This window comes from Myotis lucifugus, unplaced genomic scaffold (genome assembly GCF_000147115.1).
Source record: "Myotis lucifugus unplaced genomic scaffold, Myoluc2.0 scaffold_422, whole genome shotgun sequence".
NCBI lineage: Eukaryota > Metazoa > Chordata > Mammalia > Chiroptera > Vespertilionidae > Myotis > Myotis lucifugus.
This window is the reverse complement of record NW_005871470.1, coordinates 865,303-890,186: the sequence shown is the minus strand read 5'-3', so window position 1 is coordinate 890,186 and position 24,884 is coordinate 865,303. Positions and strand designations below refer to the sequence as shown.

At 41.1% G+C, this 24,884-nt stretch overlaps 1 protein-coding gene across 4 annotated transcripts in view; it reads left to right on the top strand.

Moving 5' to 3' along the window:
• Positions 1-24,296, top strand: part of LOC102437031 (interleukin-1 receptor type 1) — a 51,792-nt gene extending 27,496 nt beyond the window's left edge. For 2 of the 4 annotated variants that reach the window (XM_023743996.1, XM_023743995.1), the window contains exons 3-11: positions 8,670-8,904; positions 9,013-9,202; positions 11,075-11,243; positions 12,590-12,655; positions 14,657-14,774; positions 15,722-15,873; positions 21,229-21,372; positions 22,072-22,239; positions 22,765-24,296. In XM_023743996.1, the coding sequence (XP_023599764.1) occupies positions 8,670-8,904; positions 9,013-9,202; positions 11,075-11,243; positions 12,590-12,655; positions 14,657-14,774; positions 15,722-15,873; positions 21,229-21,372; positions 22,072-22,239; positions 22,765-23,189 (1,667 nt within the window). In that variant the 3' untranslated portion in view covers positions 23,190-24,296. Of the gene's footprint in view, positions 1-8,427; positions 8,552-8,669; positions 8,905-9,012; positions 9,203-11,074; positions 11,244-12,589; positions 12,656-14,656; positions 14,775-15,721; positions 15,874-21,228; positions 21,373-22,071; positions 22,240-22,764 lie in introns of those variants that run through there. The other 2 variants (XM_023743997.1, XM_023743994.1) reach the window with 2 other exon arrangements.
• The last annotated feature ends 588 nt before the right edge of the window (positions 24,297-24,884 follow it).

Here is a 24,884-nt window from a genome sequence, read left to right as displayed (position 1 = left end):
CCCCCCCCCCCCCCCCCCCCCCCCGCCGCCAGTCAGGGTCAGTGGGTGAGGGGCAGTGCGCATCAAAGCAACCAGTCATTCGGCTGGTTGTTCACCATTTGGTCGATTTGCATATTAGGGTTTTTTTAAAAAATATATATTTATTGATTTTTTTTACAGAGAGGAAGGGAAAGGGATAGAGAGTTAGAAACATCGATGAGAGAGAAACATCGATCAGCTGCCTCCTGCACACTCCCTACTGGGGATGTGCCTGCAACCAAGGTACATGCCCTTGACCGGAATCGAACCCGGGACCCTTCAGTCCGCAGGCCTATGCTCTATCCACTGAGCCAAACCGGTTAGGGCTGCGTATTAGGGTTTTATATAGATAGATTACTATTGCTTTTGCTACTGTTATTCTCATTATCTAAATACTTAGAGTCCTCACTCTGCACAGGTTCTATGCTACGTGCCTAGCCCCTTTTATTTCAATTCTGTGTTTCTTTTAGCAGCTTGTGTTAATAACTGACATATAATAAACCACACATGTTTAAAGTATACAATTTGGTGTGTTGACATACATGTCCACTCTTGAAATCATCACAATCAAGATAATGAATATATATTCATTGCTTTCTGAAGTTTCCTGTGATCTGTGTTTTCCTGTAGTGTATGGCTACGTAAGTCTCTGCTTGGTCATCTAATGAATGGTCAGAAATTTCCTTAGAATACTTGACCCAACAAGCCTTCTACCCTTTGCGGAGGGGCCGTGTGTGTGTTGAGGTATGCCTTCAACACTTAGGCTGCTCACAACTCTTAGTCTTCACTTCCTGCTGTGCATGACTTTAAGGTGCCTTCTCTGGTCTTCCCTGGGCATGTACACAGCCCTGCACACATAGGCACTTTTCTGGATTACCCAGGAATATATTAGAGCTTTTCGAATCTCTTTATGGTCATTTAGTTCCCCAGGTGTTCTTTTTCCTTTTGGCCAGACTCTTGTTTGTGTCAACGGGTATCATGGCTGCCGGCAGCTGCAGAATCAAACATTTGCCACTGATTGATTTTTTAAACAAACACTCTTGGGATAGCACTTCTTGTGGAGCTCTGAGTCAGGGCAATAACAACACCACTCTGTGAGTGTGACTTTTCCACAGAGCTGCCAATCGGGTCAAATGGTGGCAATGCGCAGGAATGGTACTTTTTGAGGGGCTCCAAACCTGCTTCACTCTTGCAAGCTGCTGGCTTTCATAGCTATTGTGTTTGTAAGGCTGCTGGTTTTCGAGTTTATAGTGGAGCTGGAAAGAGAGGTGGATGAGAGTAGTTTAAATTACAAAGCTACAAATCCCGCTGTTCTGAGATTCAGCTGCCCCTGTTTTTTTGTTTGTTTGTTTTGTTTTATTTTAAAATAAATGTTCTCATTATTGCATCCCTTTGATTTTGAAAATTTTCCAGGCTTTTTGTTATTTTTATGGAGGAGTGAATTTATGGAGACCCTCATTCTTGCCATTCCGGAAATCCTGCCTCAAAAGATCAGATTTTGTGTGTTTTGTTTTTTTAATAAGGATATCCAATTTATTGAAAAGGCTATATTTTCTCCGCTCAATTTCCTTTGTGCCTTTGTAAAAAATCAGTTGAATATGTTTGTGTAATTTATTTCTGAGGTTTCTGTTCAGTGACCTATTCATCTTTATGTCAATACTACACTGTCTTAATTCATATGGTTTTATAATAAATGTTGAATTAAGGCAGTGTAAATCAACTTTGTTCTTTTTAAATATATTTTATTGATTTTTTCAGAGAGGAAGAGAGAGGGACAGAGAGTCAGAAACATTGATCAGCTGCCTCCTGCACCCCCCCCCCCTGGGGATGTGCCCACAACCATGGTACATGCCCTTGACCGGAATCGAACCTGGGACCTTTCAGTCTTCAGGCCGACGCTCTATCCACTGAGCCAAACTGGTTAGGGCAACTTTGTTCTTTTTAAAATCAAAATTATTTTGACTAATTATATATAAATTTTAGAATCAGCTTGTTAATTAGTACAAAAAGGTCCTGCTCAGATATTAATGGGGATTGAGTTGAATATAACCCAATTTGGGGACAACTAACATCTTAATGATATTGAGTGTTCTGATCCAGGATAATTTATTTAGATCTTGTTTAGTTTATTTAAGCACTGTTTTATATTTTTCATTGGATAGCTTTGATGCATCTTTTGTCAGATTTATCCTTAATATTCTATTCATATATTTTACTGTCATTAGAAAATGTATTTTTAAAAATTCAGTTTTTAATTGTTCTTAGCTAGTATTTGAAAACCCATTCAATCTTGCATACTCATATTACATTATAATTTACTAATCCTCTCAGCGGTTCTCAACATGTGGGTCTCGACCCCTTTGGCGGTCGAACGACCCTTTCACAGCGTCGCCTAAGACCATCCTTCATATCAGATATTTACATTACGATTCATAACAGTAGCAACATTACAGTTATGAAGTAGCAACGAAAATAATTCAATGGTTGGGTCACAACATGAGGAACTGTATTTAAAGAGCCAGAAGGTTGAGAACCACTGCTCTAGATCATTTGTAGATTTCTATAGTATATTCCACATAGATGATCATGTTGTCTGCAAATAACGCTATTTTACTTTACCCTTCAATCTGGGTGCCATCTATTTTTTTTCTTGACTTAATGTACTAATTAGATCTTCCAGTAAACCAGCGGTTCTCAACCTGTGGGTCACGACCCTTTTGGGGGTCGAACGACCCTTTCACAGGGGTCTCCTAAGACCATCGGAAAACACATATATAATTACATATTGTTTTTGCGATTAATCACTATGCTTTAATTATGTTTAATTTGTAACAATGAAATTGGGTGTCACCACAACATGAGGAACTGTATTAAAGGGTCGCGGCATTAGGAAGGTTGAGAACCACTGCTAAACTATTGAATAGAAGTGATTAGAGTGGACATCCTGACCTCACTCCTAATCTTGCTGTGTATAAAAGCTGTAGGTTTTTCATAGCTGAGAGTTCACCTCTATTCCTAGTTTGCTCATGTAGGATTTTGTCATGTTTTTTTTTTTTTCTGGGTCTATTGAGATGATTATATAGATTTTCTTTTAAACTCTGTTGATATATGGAATTTCATTGATTGATTTTTTTGAATGTGAATCCAACTTTGCATTTCTAGGATGTTATATACATCACAATATATTATTCTTTTTTAATATAGTGTAAGATTTAGTTTGATAAACTGTTTTAAAGAAATTTTGCGTCTATGTTTATGATGATTGGCTTATGTTTTCTCTTTTTTTTTGTAATGTCTTTGTCAGGTTTTAGTATTAGAGTAATGTTGACCTCATAGAGTGAATAGGGACATGTTTCTGCAAGAGTTTGCCTAAAATTTCTTCTATAAATATTCCAGTGACGCTATCTAGGCCCCAAATTTTCTTTGTTGGAAGGTTTTAGCTGCAAATTCATTTTCTTTAGTATCTATAGGGCTATTGAGGTTATTTATTTCTTTTTGAGGGAGCTTTTATAGTCTGTGCCTTTTAAGGAATTTTCTTGTTTCACATAAGTTATTGAATTTATTAGCATACATTTGTTCTTAATATTTCCTTATTACTCCTTTGAGAGATAACACCTTTCTTTTTTCCTGGTCATTCTGAATGGAGATCTTTATCAATCAAATTTTTTGAAAGAACAAGCTTTTAGTATCTGATTTTTCTCTGTTATTTTTTCATTTTCCATTTCATTAATTTTGTTGTTGTTAATCCTCCCCTGAGGATATTTTTTCCATTGATTTTTAGAGAGAGTAGAAGGGAGGAAGGGATTGGAGGGGGGATACAGAGGGAGAGAGAGACAGAGAGGAGGGAGGCAGGGAGGGGAGGAGAGGGAGAGAGAGAGAGAGAGAGAGAGAGAGAGAGAGAGAGAGAAACATCAATGTGAGAGAGACACATCCATTGGTTGCCTCCCACACATACCCCTACCAGGGCCAGGGATCAACCTGCAGCCCAGGTACATGCCCTTGACGGGGAATCGAATCTGTGACCTTTTGGTGCACAGGTCAACCCTCTAACCCCGAAGCCACACAGCCAGGGCTCACTGATTGTCTGTTGGAGTCATGTTATTTCTTTAATCTGCTTACATTGGATGCATTTTTTTCTAATTTATTGAGTGGAAACTGAAGTCATCAGTTTGAGATCTTTTTCCTTCTATAGGCATTTAGTGCTGTCAGTTTTTCTCTCCCCACTGCTTTCACTGAATATCATCAATTTTGACATGTATTTCCCTTATCATTCAGTCAAAATACCTTCTACGCTCTCTTTTTATTTCTTCTTTGACTCATGGTTATTTAGAAGTGTGTTTTTAGTTTTGTTTTATTATTTTACAAATAATATTTTTTATGATTGCATTCTGCACACTCTGGAAGTTATGTTCAAATCTGCTGATACTTTATAGAACTGATAAATTAGGACAGTATGGCTTCCCAGCTAACAGTGTATTTCATATTCATTTAAAATGTCTTGTCAAACATATTGGGAATTCCTAGATAGCTTTTGGTTATTGGTTTCTAATTGAATCCTATTATCACCAGAAAATATACTTTGTCTAATTTGAATCCCTTTAAATACATCAATTACTGGGTGATGAACAAGAATATTGTATATGTTGGTAAAGTTGTTGTGTTAAAAATGTGTATTCTGCTATTGTTGAGTAGGATTTTTTATAAATATCAGTTACACCAAAATTTTTGTTCAAATCTTTTATATCATTACTGATTTATCTAATTGTTCTACTTGTTCTATCAATTATTGTTTGAGTAGGGTATTGGAATCTCTGACTATAATTGTGGGTTTTTCTATTTCTCCTTGCAGTCTAACATTTAAAAAATATATATTTTATTGATTTCAGAGAGGAAGGGAGAAGGAGAGAGACATAGAAACATCCATGATGAGAGAGAATCATTGATTGGCTGCCTCCTATACGCCCCATACTGAGGATCACGCCCACAACCTGGGCATGTGCCCTTGACCGGAATTGAACCAGGGCCCCTTCAGTTCACAGGCTGACACTCTATCCACTGAGCCAAACCAGCTAGGACGCAGTCTAATATTTTTGCTTCAAGTATTTTGAAGCATTGTTAGTAGCTTAGTAAACATTTAGGATTACTATGTACTTCTTGAAGAATGACTTCTTTATCATAATGAAATGACCCTTTTTATCTCTGTTAATAATCTTTACGGTAAAATCTAATTTGGTTGTTATCAATGTAACAACCATGTAAACTTTCTTTTGATTAGTGTTAACCTGGTGTGGGCCCCCACCATTTTTTTTTACTTGAAATGTATTTGTATCTTTCTATTTAAAGTGTGTGTAAGCATGATGGCATGTGTGTATGCATGTATGTGTGTACATCTGTGCTAGGCAGCATACAGTTGGATTCTTCTCACCTTATCTAATCTGACCACCTCTGCCTTTCAATTGGGATGTTTAGGCCATTAATATTTTAAAATATCATTATTAATACATTGGATTTAATTTCAGGATCATATTTTAGTTTCTATTTGTCCCATCAATTCTTTTATTTTTTCTTTTTTTGCTGGCTTTTGGATTGATTGAGAATTTTCATGATTCATTTTATCTCCTGTGTTGGCTTATACTAAGTAACTGTTTTTGTTTTAAGTAGGTGCTATTGGAGCCCTGGCCAGTGTGGCTCAGTTGGTTGGAGCATTAGCCCATGCACCAGAAGGTGGCGGGTTCATTCCCAGTCAGAGCACATTCCCAGGTTATGGGTTCGATCCTTAGTCAGGGTGCAGGAAACAACTGCTTGATGTTTCACATCTATGTCTCTCTTTCTCTCTCTCTCTCTCTCTCTTTCCCCCCTCCCCATCTCCCCTCTTCCTCTCCCTGAAATTAATAATAAAAAAATAAGTGCTCTCAGGCTTCTGGTATCCATCTTTAATTATTACTGTTTACCTTTCAGTAATACTCTGCCATTTCACACAGAGTATAAGAAATGTAAGGCAGTATACTTCCATTCTAGAACTTAGCCCCATTGTTCCCAGGCCTTTTACAGCTTTATCCTATATAATAAAGATGCAATATGCAAATAGTCGTTACTCCGTGAAGTGTAATGACCGACCACATAGAACCGGGTCACGGATCAGCAGGAGGGTGGGCTGTGAGCTACAAGCGGGCGGTGGAGAGCTACAGGAGGGGGCAGGGCAGCAAGCTATGAGGGGGGGTGCGGGGGAAGGGGGTCAGGGGTAGCTACAGGAGAGTGGGGCAGTGGGTGGAGAGCTACTGGAGGGCGGCAGCGAGCTACTGGCAAGCTACTGGCGCACAGATTCGTGTGCAGGGCTACTAATATGTTATAAATCTTACTATACACTATTGGTTTTGCTTTAAACATGCAGTTATTTTAAAGGAGATCTAAAGAGTAAGAAAAATCCTATATAATAAAGAGCTAATATGCTAATGGTCAGGACGCCCTCACATGTAACAATCCATCAGCAGGAGGCTGCGTGCGCCTGTGCGGTGCAGCGGTTGCTCAGAGACGGGGCGGAAGCAGGGAGGCACCTGGAGGAGGCAAGACCAGCCCGAGGTGACTCACAGGACTGAGGGCGGGCCTTGAAGCAGCCAGAGAAGGCCAGAGGGGTTGGGGGCAGGGCCAGGCCCGCTTGAGCTCTGGGTAGAGAGGTTAGGGTGTCAAAGTGGGGCGTGGGTAGGCAGGGCTTCGTGATTTTATGCACCGTGTCACTAGTTATTTTATAATTACCCATATAGTAAACATTTCTAGTGTATTTACTCCTTTGTGTAGATTCATTTTTATCCAATATTATTTTCTTTATCTCCAAAGGACTTCTTATACTTTCCTGATAGTGTAGGTCTGGGGATGAATTTTTACAGCTTTAATAAATACACAAAAAAGTTTTATTTTGTCTTTATTTTTGAAAAATATTTCCACTGAGTATAACTTCTAGGTTGACTTTTTATCTTTCAGTATTTATCTTTATGCCACTTTCTTCTGGCTTGTATTTTTTCTGGCAAGAAGGCTGCATTACTTTTTCTTTGTTTGGTGGAGTTTTCTTCATGCTGCTTTTGCCTGGGTTTCATTGTGATATTAGAGTCTGTGAGCTCCTCATTTTCATTAAATCTTGAAAGATTTCAACCTGTGTGACTTCAAATACTCTTCTGTTTCATGCACCTTTCCTCTACCTCAGGGATTCCTATGTCACGTACTGAGGTTGTCCAGCAGCTAAACACTGCCCTGTTAATGTTGTTCTTTTCTCTTTCTCTCTGTGTTTAATTTTGAATAGTTTCTAATGCCGTGTCTTAAAAGTCACTAAGCTTTTCTTCTGCAATGTCAAATCTGCCATTAATCACATCCAGCGAGTTTTTTTTAAGTCAACATTGTAGTTTTTATTTCTAGAAATTTGATTTAAGTTTTTTAAAAACAACTCTCACATCTCTTCTCAACAGGTTTGATCTAGTATCTCGAACAAGTGAAACACAATAGTAATAATTATTTTAATTTTCTATTTATTCTATCACCTCTGTCATTTCTGGGTCAGTAGTGATTATTTTCTCTGCATTATTGGTTATATTATCCTGCTTCTCTGCATGCTTAGCAATTTTTTAATAGATGATAGACATTGTTATTTCCACCATTCTGGTTGCTGGATATTTTTGTATTATGAAAAATGTTCTTGAGTTTGCTCTATCATAGGTTTATTATTGAAAATGGGTGATCATTTCAGATCTTGCTTTTAAACTTTATTAGTTATGATCAGAAAAAGTTTTATTCGAGGCCTGATTTTCCCCATGTACTGAGTCAAAACCCTTCTGGATATTTTACCTGATGCCCCATGATTATTGAGGTTTTCCATTCCAGCTGTAAACAGCAACTATTTCCAGAATTGTGTGTGGGTTAGGTATTATTTACTCTAATCCTTTTGGCAATTCTCACTCTGACCTTGGGTGGTTTTTCTTATATAACTTAAAGTAATCAATACTCAGCTGAAAACTTGAGGGAGACTCTCTGTAGGTCAGCAAAGTGCTTGCTCACTTCCTCTCCCGCTCGCTCCGTGTGCAGGGCTGACCTGTTGGTGCTCTGCCCTGCACACTTTTGGTTTACTTGGATTCCCAGCTCCATTTCCTCACTCAGAGAACTTGAGACTTTGCCTAGCTTTCCTCCTTGCAACGCCACGGTCCTGGTCTCGCTAGGCAGCAATTTGGGAAGATTCTAGGGCTTCCCTCCTTTGACTCCCACCTTTCTGATATTTCGATTTTTATGTTCAATGTCTTGAACATCATTGTTTCATAAACATTGCCCATTTTTCAGTTGTTCAGGTAGGAGGGTAAATCCACTCCCTTGTACTCCATCTTGTACTGAAGCATCTCTCTCACCTGCTACATTTTCACCCATTTTTAGATGACTCAAGAGGGGATGAGAGGTTACATAACTTGCTCAAGGGCACTCAGGTAGTAAGTAATACAACTGAATTTGGATATAAATATTTCAGACTTCCAAGATAACGGTGTTAATCATAAGGCTGGTAAATATTTAATATGCATTAATGTATTGAGTAATTGATACATTTATATGTAGATATTATATTAAGAGACATTGACAGATTTCATCTAGAATTTGCTTTTCCTTTCTCCCTTTTAAAGGTAAATGTGAGGAACGTACAGGACCAATAATTTTAGTTTCTTCTGCTTATGAAATTGCTGTTCGTTCCTGTCCTCTTGACCCAAATGAAAACAAAGGCTCTATAAATTGGTATAAAAATGACAGCAACACAGCTATATCTATGGAAAGAGGCTCCAGGATTCATCAGTACAAAGATAAGCTTTGGTTTGTTCCCGCTAAGGTCGAGGATTCAGGGCTTTACTATTGCACAGTGAGGTAAGGAAGAAGTTACTTTGATACAGACCTGTGTTCTGTGTACCTACAATAGTTAAGACAGAAATGCCCTTTAATAATGATTGATTCACCTATTTTGATTTATTTTAGAAATTCAACTTACTGCCTCAAGATTGAAGTGACTGCAAAGTTTGTACAACATGAACCTGACTTGTGTTACAGTGCACAAGTTATATACCCACAGAAACTAATTATTGCAGGAAATGGACAACTTGTGTGTCCTTATTTGGATTATTTTAAGGATGAAAACAATGAGTTACCCAAAATAGAGTGGGATAAGGTAATGTCTTAATATATGTATTATTATTAGTAGTAGTAGTATTTAAATCTTTATTGTTGAAAGTATTACATAGGCCCTCCTTCCCCCCATTAACTTCTTCCAGCCACTCCTGTCCCCGCCCCCGCCCCCCCCCCGCCCCAGACCCTCACCACCCCATGCATACACACATACAAGTGCATTGGTTGATCTCTTCCCACCCACCCTCCCTGCCTTCTCTCTGAGGTTCAACAGTTTGTTCATGCTTCTATGTCTCACGTAATGTTATATTAAATATAGTATTTTACTTTTCCAGCAAATAAAATAGTTTTCTTTCATAGACAATGTGTTGAATCTGCAAAGTACATTTTCATTTGGCATATCATTTACTTTTGAGTAGTGAAACTTAATAGGACATTTGAAAAAAGTTGTAAGACTACATATATTTAATTTGCAGCCTTACTAAAAGCTTACTTTCTGTTATTTTTCTTAAGAAGATATAGTTGAAGAAGAGTATAGTAAGAATAAAAGAAGTTTAAAGATAAGGCAGTATAAATTTAGGGTTTTTAAGAGATAACTATTTATTTTTTAAAAAGTATTCTTTTTTTGTTTATTTGTTAATCCTCACCCAAGGATACATTTAAAAAATATATTTTTTATTGATTTCAGCGAGGAAGGGAGAGGAAGAGAGAGATAGAAACATTAATGATGAGAGAGAAACATTGATTGGCTGCCTCCTGCACGCCCCACACTGGGGATCAAGCCTGCAACCCGGGCATGTGCCCTGACCAGCAGTCGAATGGTGACCTCCTGGTTTATAGGTCGACACTCAACCACTGAGCCATGCCAGCTGAGCACCCAAGGATATTTTTTCTATAGATTTTTATAGAGAGTGGAAGGTGGGAGGGTGAGAGAGATAAACATCAATGTGAGAAAGACACATCCATTGTTGCCTTCCGCACACACCCCAGCTGGGGCCAAGGATCGAACCTGCAACCCAGGTACATGTCCTTGACTGGGAGTCAAACCTGCAGCTCTTTGGTACATGGGCCCGTGCTCTAACCATTGAGTGACACAGGCCAGGGCACAAAATTTATTCTTTTGTGTTTTATTAAAATATCAAGTGGTCCTTAAATAACTTAATAGTTTCTATTATTTTAATCCTCATTGGAGGATATGTTTTTATTGATTTGAGAGAGAGAAACATTAATAGGTTGACTCCTGTACACACCCCAGTCGGGAATTCAACCTACAACCTGGGGATGAGCCCTGACCGAGGATTGAACCGCGACCTTTCGGTGTACGGGAGGATGCGCCAAACAACTGAGCCACAGCGCCCAGGGCAGTAGTTTCTGTAACTGTCTTAGAAGCGATTGGCTAGCACTCCCTGGAAACTATCAGTTTGCTACCTTTGATCTGCCGAGCTTGTTAGGGCTTCCTTGGGGAATCATGCTGTGCAGGGTAAGAAACACAAAGTCAATAATATCTGTGAAGAAAGGAAGTACAGCATCACAGACAAGCTATATAGTGTGAGCATTCTTTCCTCCACTGTTTTTCTTTATTTCCAAATAAATTTGTTTTCAAAGTGCAAGGCTCATAGGTGTAAGCATTTAATATCCTAGGAGTATAATTATGACTTTTGCCACAAAAATCACATTAAAATTTGTTATGCAAGGAATCTTTCTTTTCATATATATATATGTGTGTGTGTGTGTGTGTGTGTGTGTGTATAAGTACATATTTGTATATATATGTGTAAATATATATAAAATATAATATACATATTGCATATGTATAAAACATTTACTGATATGGAAAAGTGGAATGTTTCCTCCTGGCAGACTGGAGAAAGTTATTAATTGGTTTTCAATACTTCCTTCCTGTTGCTCTATCTAGGACTGCAAACCTCTACTTCTTGACGATGCAAAGTTCATTGGAGAATCAAATAAACTCATCATCATGAATGTGACTGAAGCGCATAAAGGGAAATACACTTGCCGCGCATCCTACACGCTCCTGGGAAAGCAGTATCGCATCAGCCGGGTGATCGAGCTTTTAACTCTTGGTGAGTCACAGCTCTGTCCTAAGATTTCCTACCCGGGAAGGCCCAGGGACCAGGATTCTACTATCATCTGCATGTCCACGGAGGAGCTAAAGCCATGAGAAGCTGGATGACTTGCCAAAAGTCACCTGGTTTTAACTTTTGTTGCTAAATACTGTGAAAATGGCTTCCCTCCTGCTTCAGATGAAGTGCTAATTAAACAGACGATATGAGCCGGGTTTCCATCTGGCCGAGGAGGCTCATTCTTTGGGATGGCTGCTGACGGTTCTTTCTGAGAGCTCCACAAATCGTATATGATAACGGTCACTCTCGGGGGTTTGGAAGTTAAAGGGGCCTCTACTGCGAATCATGCTGGGACAGGCACAGGAGGGCGTGTCCCAGGGCAGGGACCCAGAACCGGACCGCCTGACTTACAGCGGAGCTTTCTTCCTGCCATCATACTTTCTTTTTTCAAAGTTTATTATTTTGTTGAATCAGAATTAATTCCTACTAGTATCAGTGGATCATCATTTTCAACAGTCACGACCACCTTGAGCTTTGAGCAGCCTCCCTCTGGTCGTTGTGTAGCTCTGGTTTGTTCTTCCTGACTTGTAGCAACTAGACCAGCAGACATATTCTTCCTCTTAATAGAAACTATTAAGTTATTTCTGACCCCTTGTGTAGACATAATGTACTTAATCAGGGGTGAGGTCATTTTTAAATATTCTTCTAAAGGAAGATTCAAAACTATTTATTGAGCATCTACTACGTGCCAGGAACTGTTACCAAACCAAAGAGACAGGATCCTGCCTTATGGAGCTGGCATTTAAGTTCATAGTTTCTCAGGGTTGGCCACAGGTTACCCCTTGAAGCCAATCTTTTTGTAAATAACAGTCAGATTAATTTCTGGAGCTACTTACTATTTTTATCCTGTTTTAATAAATTATGCCAAATTGCTTGACATTCTACTCTTGGGTCATTAGTAAAGGTCCTGTGTATAAGCAGGTCCAGCATCGAAGGCCCTCTGGGGAGTGATGCTCCACCAGGGAAGCACCAGCCCCCTCCCCATCCTGATTGGCTCTAGGAGAGCCATTGTCTGCAGCCGGGGCCTGTGTTGCCTGTGGTTTTGTGTAGCCCAAGCTGCTGGGCTCAGAGGGCGCAGGCTTTGGAGCGGGTTGTCATGATTTGGCTGTGGCCTTATTGCTGGCTCCCTCTTTTACTTCTTGCCTCTGTCTCCTGCCATAAATGCTTCCGACATTTGAGGGAATATCTGCCGGACGCCATGTATAGTTTGGTGTACTTGCCAAGTGTTGGTATCATTTGAGACCCTGATCTGTGCGAGACTGAGAGCCTGTGGATGTTTATTTCAGAGGAGAACAGACCCCAGAGCCCTGAGATTGTGAGTCCGGTGAACGAGACGATGGAAGTGGTCCCGGGTGAGTAGCCTCCAGTCAGGACAGGCTGCGGTAATTATTCTGAGTTTGAGGTGAAGATAAATTGTACCTTTACTGCACAGAGCCTAAGCTGTTCACTGGACATGCCTATAATTAGAGAGAAAGTGGCTCAGGTTGCATATTAAATGTTCCTTTGGATTTCTTGCCTCTTATGGCACACATCGAACCACACCTGGTTGGGCTGTCCCTGCTCTCCTGCGGAGACTGATTACGCATGAGAACCCCAGCCAGAGGCCAGCCTCAGCAGGCCGAGGGTGGGAAGTGTGACTCCCGGCGCACAGGGCGCCTTTGGTGCTCTTAGGCAGGACAGCTAGACTGCAGGCAAAAGGATGTCATTCTAGAAAAACACTGTCACAAGTTAGTTAACTTCTACATAGTTTATTCCAAGAATAAAATCTTATAAACATCCAGTCCAGCCCCATACAGCGCAATAGCCGCAAGCCACATGTAGTTACGCATATGTAAATTTAAATTAAATTAATTTAGTTCAATTGAATATTAGTTTCTCAGTCAAGAGCTTAGTAGCCACATGTGACCAGTGACTTCAGGGTTAACACAAATAGAGCACATTTTCACCATCACTGACCGTTCCATGAGAAACCGCTGCTCTAAGCGTAAAGGCAGGTTTGGTACCAGAGGATCAAAAATCATGTTAGTGTACAAAATTCTCGTCTGTAATAGTAACTGCAAGAAGAAAAGGATTAGAAGGTAGAGTTGTGACCTGTGGGTTCTGTTAACTTGTTACTCATGATGTATGGTAATATAAAGAAATTCTTAGATATAAGCCAACAAACATGTGTAACTCATAATTATATATGGGCCTGTAGAATCGAGAGCAGCATTTCCCAGTTCTTTCTCATGACTGTGCCCCTTTGGGAGCCTAAAAAGACATGTCCCTTCAGCCCTGCTCCTCTCTCAGGACTTACATCACAGATTCTGTCTGTCTGTCGATGTACTATGGCCCTTTGAGGGCCACAAACCCTTGCAACAGCTAAGACTTCCTTGGCCCCTTAAACAGATAAAACAATTAAAGTATGACATGCCCCAAATAAAATGTACATGATATTTTCCTGATTTGGTGGTAGAGGGAGATTTTAGAAAAAAATAGTGAAAACAGATAAACAGTTATAAATTTGACCAAACAAAAAATAAAAATATCTTTACCAAAGGATTTCCATAAAAATGAAATGAAAGCAAGCAACACTGAGGGTTTTTGGAGTTGTCGTGTGTGATAGAGTTACCACAATGATGCCAGGAAATAATGGGCAGTAGGTATAACCAGCAGTTCTTAAAGGCAAAGGAACGCTAAGCTTATAAAAAACATGTCAGTTCACCATTAATTCAAGAAACGCAGGCGAAATGTGAATGGAATGTGTTTCCTCTCTGAGTCAGCACTGCCTAGTGGGGGCGCCTGGGGTGAACGCAGGCACTTACGCCGGGCGAGTGGGAAGTGCAGTCTTGTGTGGGCGAGAGGGGCTGGCTTTTAAAATGTATCTCCTTTAACTGGATTCTACTTCTGGATTTTCATTCGGAGTGCTGTTTTGGAAAATGTACAATATTGGTGTACAAGAATGCTCATGGAATAGTAATCATAATAATGAAAACTTAGGAACAGATTGTGTTTAGCACTGGGAAAATGATCATCATATTCTGTCTGATTGTGGAATGCTGAGCCAGCCACGAAGGAGCCTATTTTGGAAGGCTAATCTCGTGAGCCAATGTTCCCAACCCAATAATAATTACAAATAGTAGATAATAACACCCATTTAAATAATTGCATATGTACACAGAGAAGATAAGGAATGAGATACAAAATGTTACTGATAGTGGTTATCTCTAGGTGGTAAGTGTAAGGGTGATTTTTCTTTTTCTTTGTGCTTTCCTATAATTTAAGATTCTTATTCAGTAGCCATTTGTTAATATAGATAAATGGATCACTTGAAAATTAATTAATGTTAGGCTTTAAAATGCATTGCTTCGCAGGATCCCAGCTGCAGTTGGTATGCAACGTCACTGGCCGGGAAGCTAACTTTGTCTACTGGAAGTGGAACGGGTCACTGATTGATGATGACGACCCGGTGCTGGCGGAAGACTACATACAGTAAGCATGCTGAGTGCCAACCACAGCAGAGACGTTTTGGTGTTAAATTGCACGTCATACTTTATACAGTCTTGATGATTTCCAGTGGTCGGCAAACTCATTAGTCAACAGAGCCAAATATCAACAGTACAACGATTGAAATTTCTTTTGAGAGCCAAATTTTTTAAACTTAAACTATATAGGTAGGTACACTGTCATTAACTTAATTAGGGTACTCCTAAGGCTTAGGAAGAGCCACACTCAAGGGGCCAAAGCCGCAGTTTGACGACCACTGGAATAGCAAAAGTTACTTGGTGGTTGATTGGTTCTTAACCCTTTGCCACCCATATTGAGTTTCGTTAAGCTAAACAGGATTTACAAGAGCTTGTACATTTAAGATAAAAATGCATGTCATCGTGGTGCAAATTCAGGACAACTTGGAAGGCTTTCTGTTAAATTAGTTACATATGTTGCAACATTCCGGTGAAGCAATCTTCATGTTATTCCACTTTTTAAGTAATCTAAAAAGGACGCATAAAATGGGCCAAGAATCACGCCTTCCATTGCTCAAGTCCTCAGGGCTCCTGGAACCTCTCTAGGGATAAACTCCTGCCGCCTTAGCATCACCTTCAAACCCTGTGCCATCTGCCTACTCTACTCTTGTTCCATATATTCCTTTCTGTGCCCCATGGAGACCAAAATGCATATGTTCATATTTTTCTTCTTGGAAGCTGGTGATTTTTATTCAGTTTCTCTCCTACTGCGTCTTTTACTGGTAATGGGCGTAGGTCCATAACATCTCGATCAATGTTGCTAACAGCCTGATGGTTACACCTGGTGGTTGTAGGCTGGTGGTTGTTTCTGCCTTCATTTATGCAACAAATAAAGAGAAAGACCATGCACGTGAATGCAGTTTACTTAAAACAACTTATTCTCTCTCTCTCTCTCTCTCTCTCTCTTTTGAACAGAGTGGAAAATCCTCCATCCAAAAAAAGGAACACAGTCATCCTAATGCTTAATATTACAAAAGTGAAAAGTAAATTTTATCTATATCCATTTACCTGTGTAGCCAGGAATAAATATGGAATAAATGCAGCATATATCCAATTAATACACCCAGGTAAACAATAAAACTGTTTATTGGAAATGTGCTTTTATTTTACCATGGTAAGATTCTGTGACCTTGAGGTTTGCAAGGCCATTCCCTCTGCCCAGAATGCTCTGGGATTCCTGTTAACCTGGATAACATCTTCCCTTTCTCACTTCTCCGCTGAACTGTTTCTTCTGCCAGGGAGCCTTTCTGGACTGTTCTCTGCCAGAACAGAAGTGGTGAGGGCCTCTGGTGTGTGCTTCCATAGCACCCAGGTCCCCGCCCGCCACGGTAGTTGTCATGCTTAGTTTTCTTTATTTGACTGTAAATCCTGTGGTGCTGCAGACCATTTATCTTCCTAACTATCCTATTTCCAAAACTAGTAGCAACTTAAGTCTGGTCGCAGTAGGTATCTAATGAATATTTTTAGGTGAATGATGGATGTGCAGGGGAAGTTTAAATGTTGTTTTTAAAAATATATATTTTTATTGATTTCAGAGAGGAAGAGAGAGATAGAAACATCAATGATGAGAGAGAATCATTGATCGGCTGCGTCCTCCACGCCCCCTACTGGGGATCATGCCCATAACCCAGGCATGTGTCCTTGACCAGAATCAAACATGGACCCTTCAGTCCATAGGCCAATGCTCTATCCACTGAGCCAAACCAGCTAGGACTGCAGGGGAAGTTTAAATATCCACTTTCCAGAGAAAGTGTCAGAAGTTATTGATTTTCATGAGTTGTATAATCTTAAGACACAGTATTGAGAGTATTTGTGAAATATTTTAAGATTATTTGTAGTTAAAATAGGGTATTTATGAATGTGTACATGGAAGAAAATCTGAACAAACTATTAGACTTAATAAATGAATTTAGCAAGATAACTAGTCTATATATATATAGTATTTCTATGTATGTCTATAAATACCAACAAACCAATAGAATTACATTTAAAAGTATCATTTACAGTAGCATCAAGAATTATCGAAGACATAGAAATAAGCTAGCAAAAGCTGTTCAAGACCTCTGTAATACAAACTAAAAAAAAAACAATATTATTGAGTAAATTGGAGAAGACCTCAATAATGGAGGGATATACAATGTTCATGGATTGAGAGACTCAATATTATAAAGATGTTAGTTGTCCCCAAGTGAATTTATAGATTAAAAACCATCCCACTCAAAATCTCAGCACTGTTTGTGCAAGTATGGGTGTGTGTGTGTGTGTGTGTGTGTGTGTGTGTGTGTGTTATGGGCAGGCTTATTCTAAAAGTCATATGGTAATGTAAAGAGTCAAGAACAGTCAAGATGGTCTTAAATAAAAATGACAACTTTATAAGATTTATACTATAGATACCATGATCTTGTATGAAGCCACAGTTGTGAAGATTGTAAACATACCTATCAATTGAGACAATTAGCTATTGGTCTAGAAAATGGTATATCTTGATTTCTACTTTATACCCAAGTCAATTGCAGATGGGTCAAAGACCTAAATTGAAAAAGTAAAATAAGAGAGCTTTTAGGTTCTCTTTTTTTTTCTTTTAAAAAAATATGTTTCTATTGTTTCTTTGTGTTTTTTGTTTTGTTTTGTTGTTTGTTTTTGGTTTTTTTTTTTTTAGAGAGAGGAAGGAAGAGGGAGAGTGAGATAGAAACAATAATGAGAGAGAACATTGACTGGCTGCTTCCTGTATGCACCCCTCACCGAGGCTGCAACCTAGGCATGTGCCCTGACCGGGAATTGAACTGATGGCCTCTTGGTGCATGAGTTGATGCTCAACCACTGAGCACATTGTCTGGACAGGTTCTCTTCTTGATGCCTACTTACCCCTGACATTTATTTTTTATTTTATTTTTAAAAAATCTTTATTGCTGAGCGTATTACAGATACCCCCCTCCCAACCCCCCATTACCACTTTCCAGCCAGCTCCCACCCCACTCCAGGCCTTCACTACTCTTTTGTCTGTGTCCATAGGTAATGCATATATGCATATAAGATCTTTGGTTAATCTCTTTCTGTCCCCCCTTCCCTTCCCTGAAATTCATTCGTCAGTCTATTCCATGTTTCCATGCCTCTGGTTCTATTTTATTCATCAGTCTATTTTGTTGATTAGATTTCTTGTTCATGTATTTTGATTTTTAGATTTAATTGTTGATACATATGTATTTATTGCCATTTTATTGTTCATATTTTTCTTCTTTCCTCCTCCTCCTTTCTCTTCCTCTTCCTCTTCCTCTTCTTCTTAAAGAATGCCCTTCAGCATTTCATGTAATACTGGTTTGGTGGTGATGAACTCCTTTAGCTTTTTCTTGTCTGTGAAGCTCTTTATCTGATCCTCAATTCTAAATGAGAGCTTTACTGGGTAGAGTAATCTTGGTTGTAGGTCCTTACTACTCATCACTTGGAATATTTCTTGCCACTCCCTTCTGGCCTGCAAAGTTTCTGTTGAGAAATCAGCTGATAGTCGTATGGGTACTCCCTTGTAGGTAACTAACTGCTTTTCTCTTGCTGCTTTTAAGACTTTCTCTTTGTCTTTAACTCTTGGTATTTTAATTATGATGTGTCTTGGTGTAGGCCTCTTTGGGATTCTCTTTTTTGGGACTCTGTGCTTCTTGGACTTACAAGTCTGTTTCTTTCACCAGGTAGGGAAGTTTTCTGTCATTATTTCTTCAAATAGGTTTTCAATATCTTTGTCTCTCTCTTCTCTCTCTGTCACCCCATAATGTGAATAGTGATACTCTTGAAATTGTCCCAGAGGCTCCTTACACTATCTTCATATTTTTGGGATTCTATTTTCTTTTTGCTGTTCAGATTGGTTGTTTTTTGCCACCTCATATTCCAAATCATTGATTAGATTATCGGAATCATCTATTCTGCTGTTAAATCCCTATAAATTACTATTTATTTTAGTTAGTGTATGCTTAATTTCTTTTTTTCATGTTAAAAATATTTATTTATAAAAAATACAATGGGATAAGTTTATGCTGAGAAATTTAGCAATAAATACAGCTGAAAACAGAGCAAGTCTACACCAATACACTGGCACAATGGGAAGGGCACACGCACCACCCAGACCCATGTGTCTGCGGGCCCACTGCCCATGCTCCTTGACTTCATATTTTTGGGATTCTATTTTCTTTTTGCTGAGAGAATGAGGACACATATAATCACCAATGCACTCAGATCATTAGCAAGCAATACTGTAGGAACTTCAATCTGTGAACGTCTAAAATGCTGCACCTTCAGTTTAGTTGGCAGACACCACCTTCAGCTTAATTTCTGACTGGTCCTTTTTTATGTCTTTGATGTTCTCACTAAGGTTCTTGAAATTCTCACTAAGTTCCTTGAAAGTTTCACTAAGTCCCTTGAAGCTGTTATTAAGATCCTTGAGCAACCTTATAACCATTGTTTTAAACTCTGTATTTAGTAGTTTGCATGCTTTCATTTCATTTACTTCTTTTTCTGGAGATTTCTTCTGTTCTTTCATTTGTGACATGTTTCTTTGTCTCTGCATTTTTACTGCTCCCCTGTGTTTGTTTCTATGTATTAGGTAGAGCTACTATGTCTCCTGGAATTGGTAGAGTGGCCTTGTGTAGTAGGTGTCTTATAGGGCCCAGTGGCTCAGCCTCCCCAGTCACCTGAGCTGGGCACTCTAGGTGCACCCCTGTGTGGGCTATGTGCACAGTATTATTGTAGTTGAGCCTTGATTGCTATTAGTGTTGCTGGGAGGAGTTGACCTCCAGGCCAATTGGCTGTGGGGACCAGCTGTAACTATAGTGGAAGAGCTGCTGTGCAGGAGACACCCTTATGGAGCAGGACTTGCTTCAGTGGGACTTTGGTGTTCACTGAGTCTGCCCCATGAGTGTGTCACTGTGGATGTGTAGAGTTGTAATCTAATTTGGTCTGGAGCTGTCAACCACTGCCTGGGGCCATTGGGCAGGAGCTACAGAGAGATCTGCAGATGACTGCTACTTGGAAATGCCCAGGCAAGGTCAAGCTGTGAAGCAAGGCAGTCTTAGGTTTCTTATTGATCGGTCTGGGGCACACTGATGTCAGATGCTGCTTGTTTAAGAGATTTTAGGAAAGTCTGAAGCCCGAGCCAGGATAGGCCATTCCTATAGAAAAGCCACTGCAAACAGTTTGGATGGCACTGCAAATTGGATGGGGCGGGATCTTGGAAATCACCAGGGCAGACTGAACAGTGTGAGCCAGGCTGATGGAAATCAGATATGGCTGCCAGTCAGTTTTGCAAGGGGGGGTCCCAGCATAGGAACAATGACCTCTGTGAGCCCCCCTGTCTGGAAGAAAATGGCCCCTGAATTCTTGCCCTGAGGCCAGACAATCCAATTCCTCCCTGAATGTCCCAGGTTCCTTTCAAGCTGCCGCTCCAGTGCTGGAGCTCAGAGAAATCAAGTCCGAGTAAGTTCCTGCTCTGGCCCTTTAAGAAGAACATGTGGGTCTCCAGCTGCCTATGAGTCACTCAGCCACAATTCCCACTGGTTTTACAACCTGAAATTACAGGGACATCTCTTCCCAGCTCCGTAACCCTGGGCTGGGGGGCTGGGGTGGGGGTGGGACTCTTACTCCTCCTGGGAGGCTTCCACAGAGATGATCTCCCTCCTGATTAAAACCACACCACACATTCCATGTCTCCACCCCTCCTACCATCTCAGTGTACTTTCTTATTTACTTCTCTCATTATAGGATTTCTATTCATCCAGATTTCATGGTTGTTCTGTATTTTAGTTGTAATTTTAATGTTATTATCTGAGGTGGTGAGTACCAGCATTTACCTACACCGCCATCTTGGTTCTCCTCCTGACCCCTGACATTTGCAAGTCCCTTTCTTGTTTCTTCTTCTCTACCCCCTTCTCCTTACCTTTCCTTCACTTTCCTCCTCTGCCCCCCACTCTGTAATCAATCATTGGATGAATAATTAGCCAGTGAAGCCTGGAGAACATCCAAGTGTTAAACATTCTGTGTGGCATCCCTCACCCTTCTCTTTCCCCCTAGCCTTCACCTTTCCCACCTGACTCTTCTACCTCTAGGAACTTTTGCTGGCTTTTGAGTAACTTAGACTCTTTTTACTATATTGTGCTCTATCCTATGGTCTTTGTTATTTTTCTGTGAGATTATATATTATACTACTTAGGTGGAGATTTAGTACAATGCGCTGTAGTTTTTCTACATGGTATCCATTCTAGATGTCTTTGTACATTAATACCCATTATTAAGTGATAATGAATGGATTAATACTATCTGAGATTTGGGATTACAGGCCAGTCCCAAATATGGTTTCTCTGGGATGATGATGTTTAATTTGTTGTGCTCAAATGTTTAATTCTTTTGGTTCTAATAAATGTTTCCTCTCTTTTCTGCTCTAGTCCCCAGTTTCCAGAAGCACCTGATTGGTATATTCGTCATGTTAACAGTAGTGATTACCAGCTCTGTTTTCATCTATAAAATCTTCAAGGTTGACATTGTGCTTTGGTACAGGGATTCTTGCTATGATTTTCTCCCGAAAAAAGGTACAATTTTTATTTTATGCAACATTTTCTTGTTGAAGAGAGGGGATAGTTAAGAGATATAGAAGATAACTAAGAGAGTTTTTACTTAAATTTTAAAATGAAATTTAACAGATATAAAAATAGTAGTTATTCTTATATATAATTACAGTTTCATAACTGAGCAGACTGACATTGTTTTCCAAGTTACTGCTCTAGGCTCATAGTGGTGGGGTCAATGGCATTGAGAGCATCTTCGTAGACCCGGGTGCTCAGGACCCGCTCTGTGCTGGGCAGAACACAGGTCACCCAAGATTGCTATCAAATCAAAGAAAGGACTCAATTTTCATGCATGCACTCTCTCTTTTGTTTAAATCTTGCAAAAAATGAAGCTGCAATAATACATAGAAGGGAGAATGGTAGAATTGGGCGTTGTGGCGTGGTGAGGGAGACGAGAACTGGAGGTCATTCCCATGCAGAGAGGTGGAGGGTGCTGCATGTGGGTGGCCGTCAGTAACATAAGAACAGCTTTGCAGTAAACTCAACAAAGAGACACTTGTCAGGGTACAGCATTTGAAAAAGGTGTGCTGTGTTTTGTATTGAAACTTCATTCATACCATCATATGAACTAGTAATTCATTCGGAAGTGCATGTTTGCTATATCGACTTTACCAAACCTCTTATTTTTCCTTGTGGTTCTAAAATATCACATTTCCCCTTTAGCTTCAGACGGAAAGACCTACGATGCATACATACTGTATCCAAAGACCCTTGGGGAAGGGTCCACCTCTAATTCAGATATTTTTGTGTTTAAAATCTTACCTGAGGTCTTAGAAAAACAGTGTGGATACAAGCTGTTCATTTATGGAAGGGATGACTACGCCGGGGAAGGTATGAACGTAAAGGGAGGAGTAAAAATCTCGTTTTGAAACTAATTTATCTATTAAATTAATCGGGTTAATTAAATTGGGTTTCCTCTTTCTAGATGACTAGCATAGGTAACATATTTGACAATTTTAAGACCCTCTTCAGTGGTGCATAATGATTTTCACATTATTTAATGCAAAGTATTTACTTTTCTCGTATTTTGTTGAAACAACAATTAACTAAGTGGTACTTCGTTTTTGAAAACGTAATTGCTAGTTAGATCTGAAAATTGCTTTATAGCCGATACAGTAAAATAAAAGAGGAGTAGGTCAACCGGTTTACCAACCAGATTTTAAATTCTTACTGAAAGTGCTCTGAGTCCTAAGAGAATGCTCAGCTTCTGGGGCCAGTGTTTTGAGCTGGTCTCTAAGTGGGATCCTCCTTTAACCCTAAGTAAGGCAAGTGTTAGGGGACACTGGGGTTTTGGCTCTGGAAAGAATGATTGTAAATAGAAGTTGCACTTACTATGCCATGCTTTGTGTTTCTCAGACATTGTTGAGGTCACAAATGAAAACATAAAGAAGAGCAGAAGGCTGATTATTATTTTGGTCCGAGAAACATCGGGATTCAGCTGGCTGGAGAGTTCGTCTGAAGAGCACATCGTGCTGTACAATGCCCTCGTTCAGGACGGGGTCAAAGTCGTCCTGCTGGAGCTGGAGAAGATCCAGGACTACGAGAAAATGCCCGAGTCCATCCAGTTCCTCAAGCGGAAGCAGGGGGCCATCCGCTGGTCAGGGGACTGGACGGCGGAGAGGTCACAGTCTGCAAAGACAAGGTTCTGGAAGAAGGTCCGGTACCACATGCCTGCTCAGCAGCCCCTCCAGCCAAGCGCCAGTTGCTGTCTGCAGCCCCAAGGCCCGACTCCAGGGAGAGACTGCGAGGGGAGGGCCCCGTGCCTCTCGGGTAGCAGGTGACGCCTGTCCTGTGGCGCTGGGCTGGGCTGGCCTCGCTGATGTACAGGCACAGACTTGCATGACCCTTCACCCCAGGCCACCTGGAGTCGGATGGGTAAGGGCAGGATGGTGACAACAGCAGCCCGGGCAACTCAAAGCAGAGGGGCGGGGAAGGCCTTCCAGAGGCCACCGCTGCCCTCTGGGTGTGTGAGCTGCCGAGAAAAGGCCCGGGAGAGCCAACAACTGGAAAGAACATTCAGGAAATGCATTTGTGGAGTCACTCGAAGTTCCAGGGGCTGTGCCCAGACGGGACTGCAGGGCCCCTTGAGTGGCCGGGGCATGGGAAGACATTGGAGAACTGGCCACTGGCCTTGCATTTTTCACACACATCTGCAGCCAGCAGCCGTTTCCAAAGACTGAATTTTAGACCTTTAAAACTGCCATTTCAACAAAAAAAGAGATTCTCCAGGATTTCAAGGTTTTAAAATAACCTTAGCTTTCCACTGGGGAGAGGTCAAAAGCAAGAGTAGCAGAGAAGGGATCCTCTCCTGCTGCCCCCGGGATGGCCATTCTGTCCCACCTTGTTCTTCTGCATTTCACTTGGCTCTTTACTTTGGAAGGACAACTTCCAAGTCACTTCCTCCTCCACTGGGTCACGCACACAACCCACAGATTAACCACCTTCCTGACCACCGCTCTCCTCTCAGCCGCTGTGCCGGCTCTCCTGGCTCAGGAGCAAAGCCGGGTTACCATTAGCATTTCACTGTGGGGCTGTGCTTCCGCCTGGGGGCTCAGGCTGGTTTGCGCGGTGTCCGTGCAGAGTGCCCACAGACTGCCTGTTCACTGTCTGCTGACACCTGGCTTTTAGAAAGCCGGCAGCTGCCGACAGCAGTCACTCAGTGCTGGGCTGGCTGGGCTGCTTCCAGGGCTGCGGCCGAGGGTGTGACCTCGGCCACACCTGCCTTCCCCCGCCTTTTGTGGGAAGAAATGGTAGTTTCCAGGATGGTACGCTGCTCATTCTTGTAAATATTGGAATTAACAAAAGTCACGGTAGATTTTTATGGAAAAGTTTCTGCCTCCATATGTTCTTCCCCTAAAGTAAATGCATGTTGGTAAGTAAAAACGAGAGAAGTTGTGTTTGTGTTTTCTGGTGTAGAAGAACATGTTAACACTTGATAGTCGTCCCAGGACAGGTCAGAGGAACCCGGACACTGCACAGCCACAGCCGTGTGCCGCCTCCTGAGGTCACAGGGACATGGCAGGTCACAGGGACATGGCAGGTCACAGGGACATGGCAGGTCACGGGGACATGGCAGGTCACAGGGACATGGTAGGTCACGGGGACATGGCAGATCACGGGGACATGGTAGGTCACGGGGACATGGCAGGTCACGGGGACATGGTAGGTCACGGGGACATGGCAGGTCACGGGGACATGGCAGGTCACGGGGACATGGTAGGTCACAGGGACATGGCAGGTCATGGGGACATGGCAGGTCACAGGGACATGGCAGGTCATGGGGACATGGTAGGTCACGGGGACATGGCAGGTCACAGGGACATGGCAGGTCACGGGGACATGGCAGGTCATGGGGACATGGTAGGTCACGGGGACATGGCAGGTCACAGGGACATGGCAGGTCACGGGGACATGGCAGGTCACGGGGACATGGCAGGTCACAGGGACATGGTAGGTCACAGGGACATGGCAGGTCA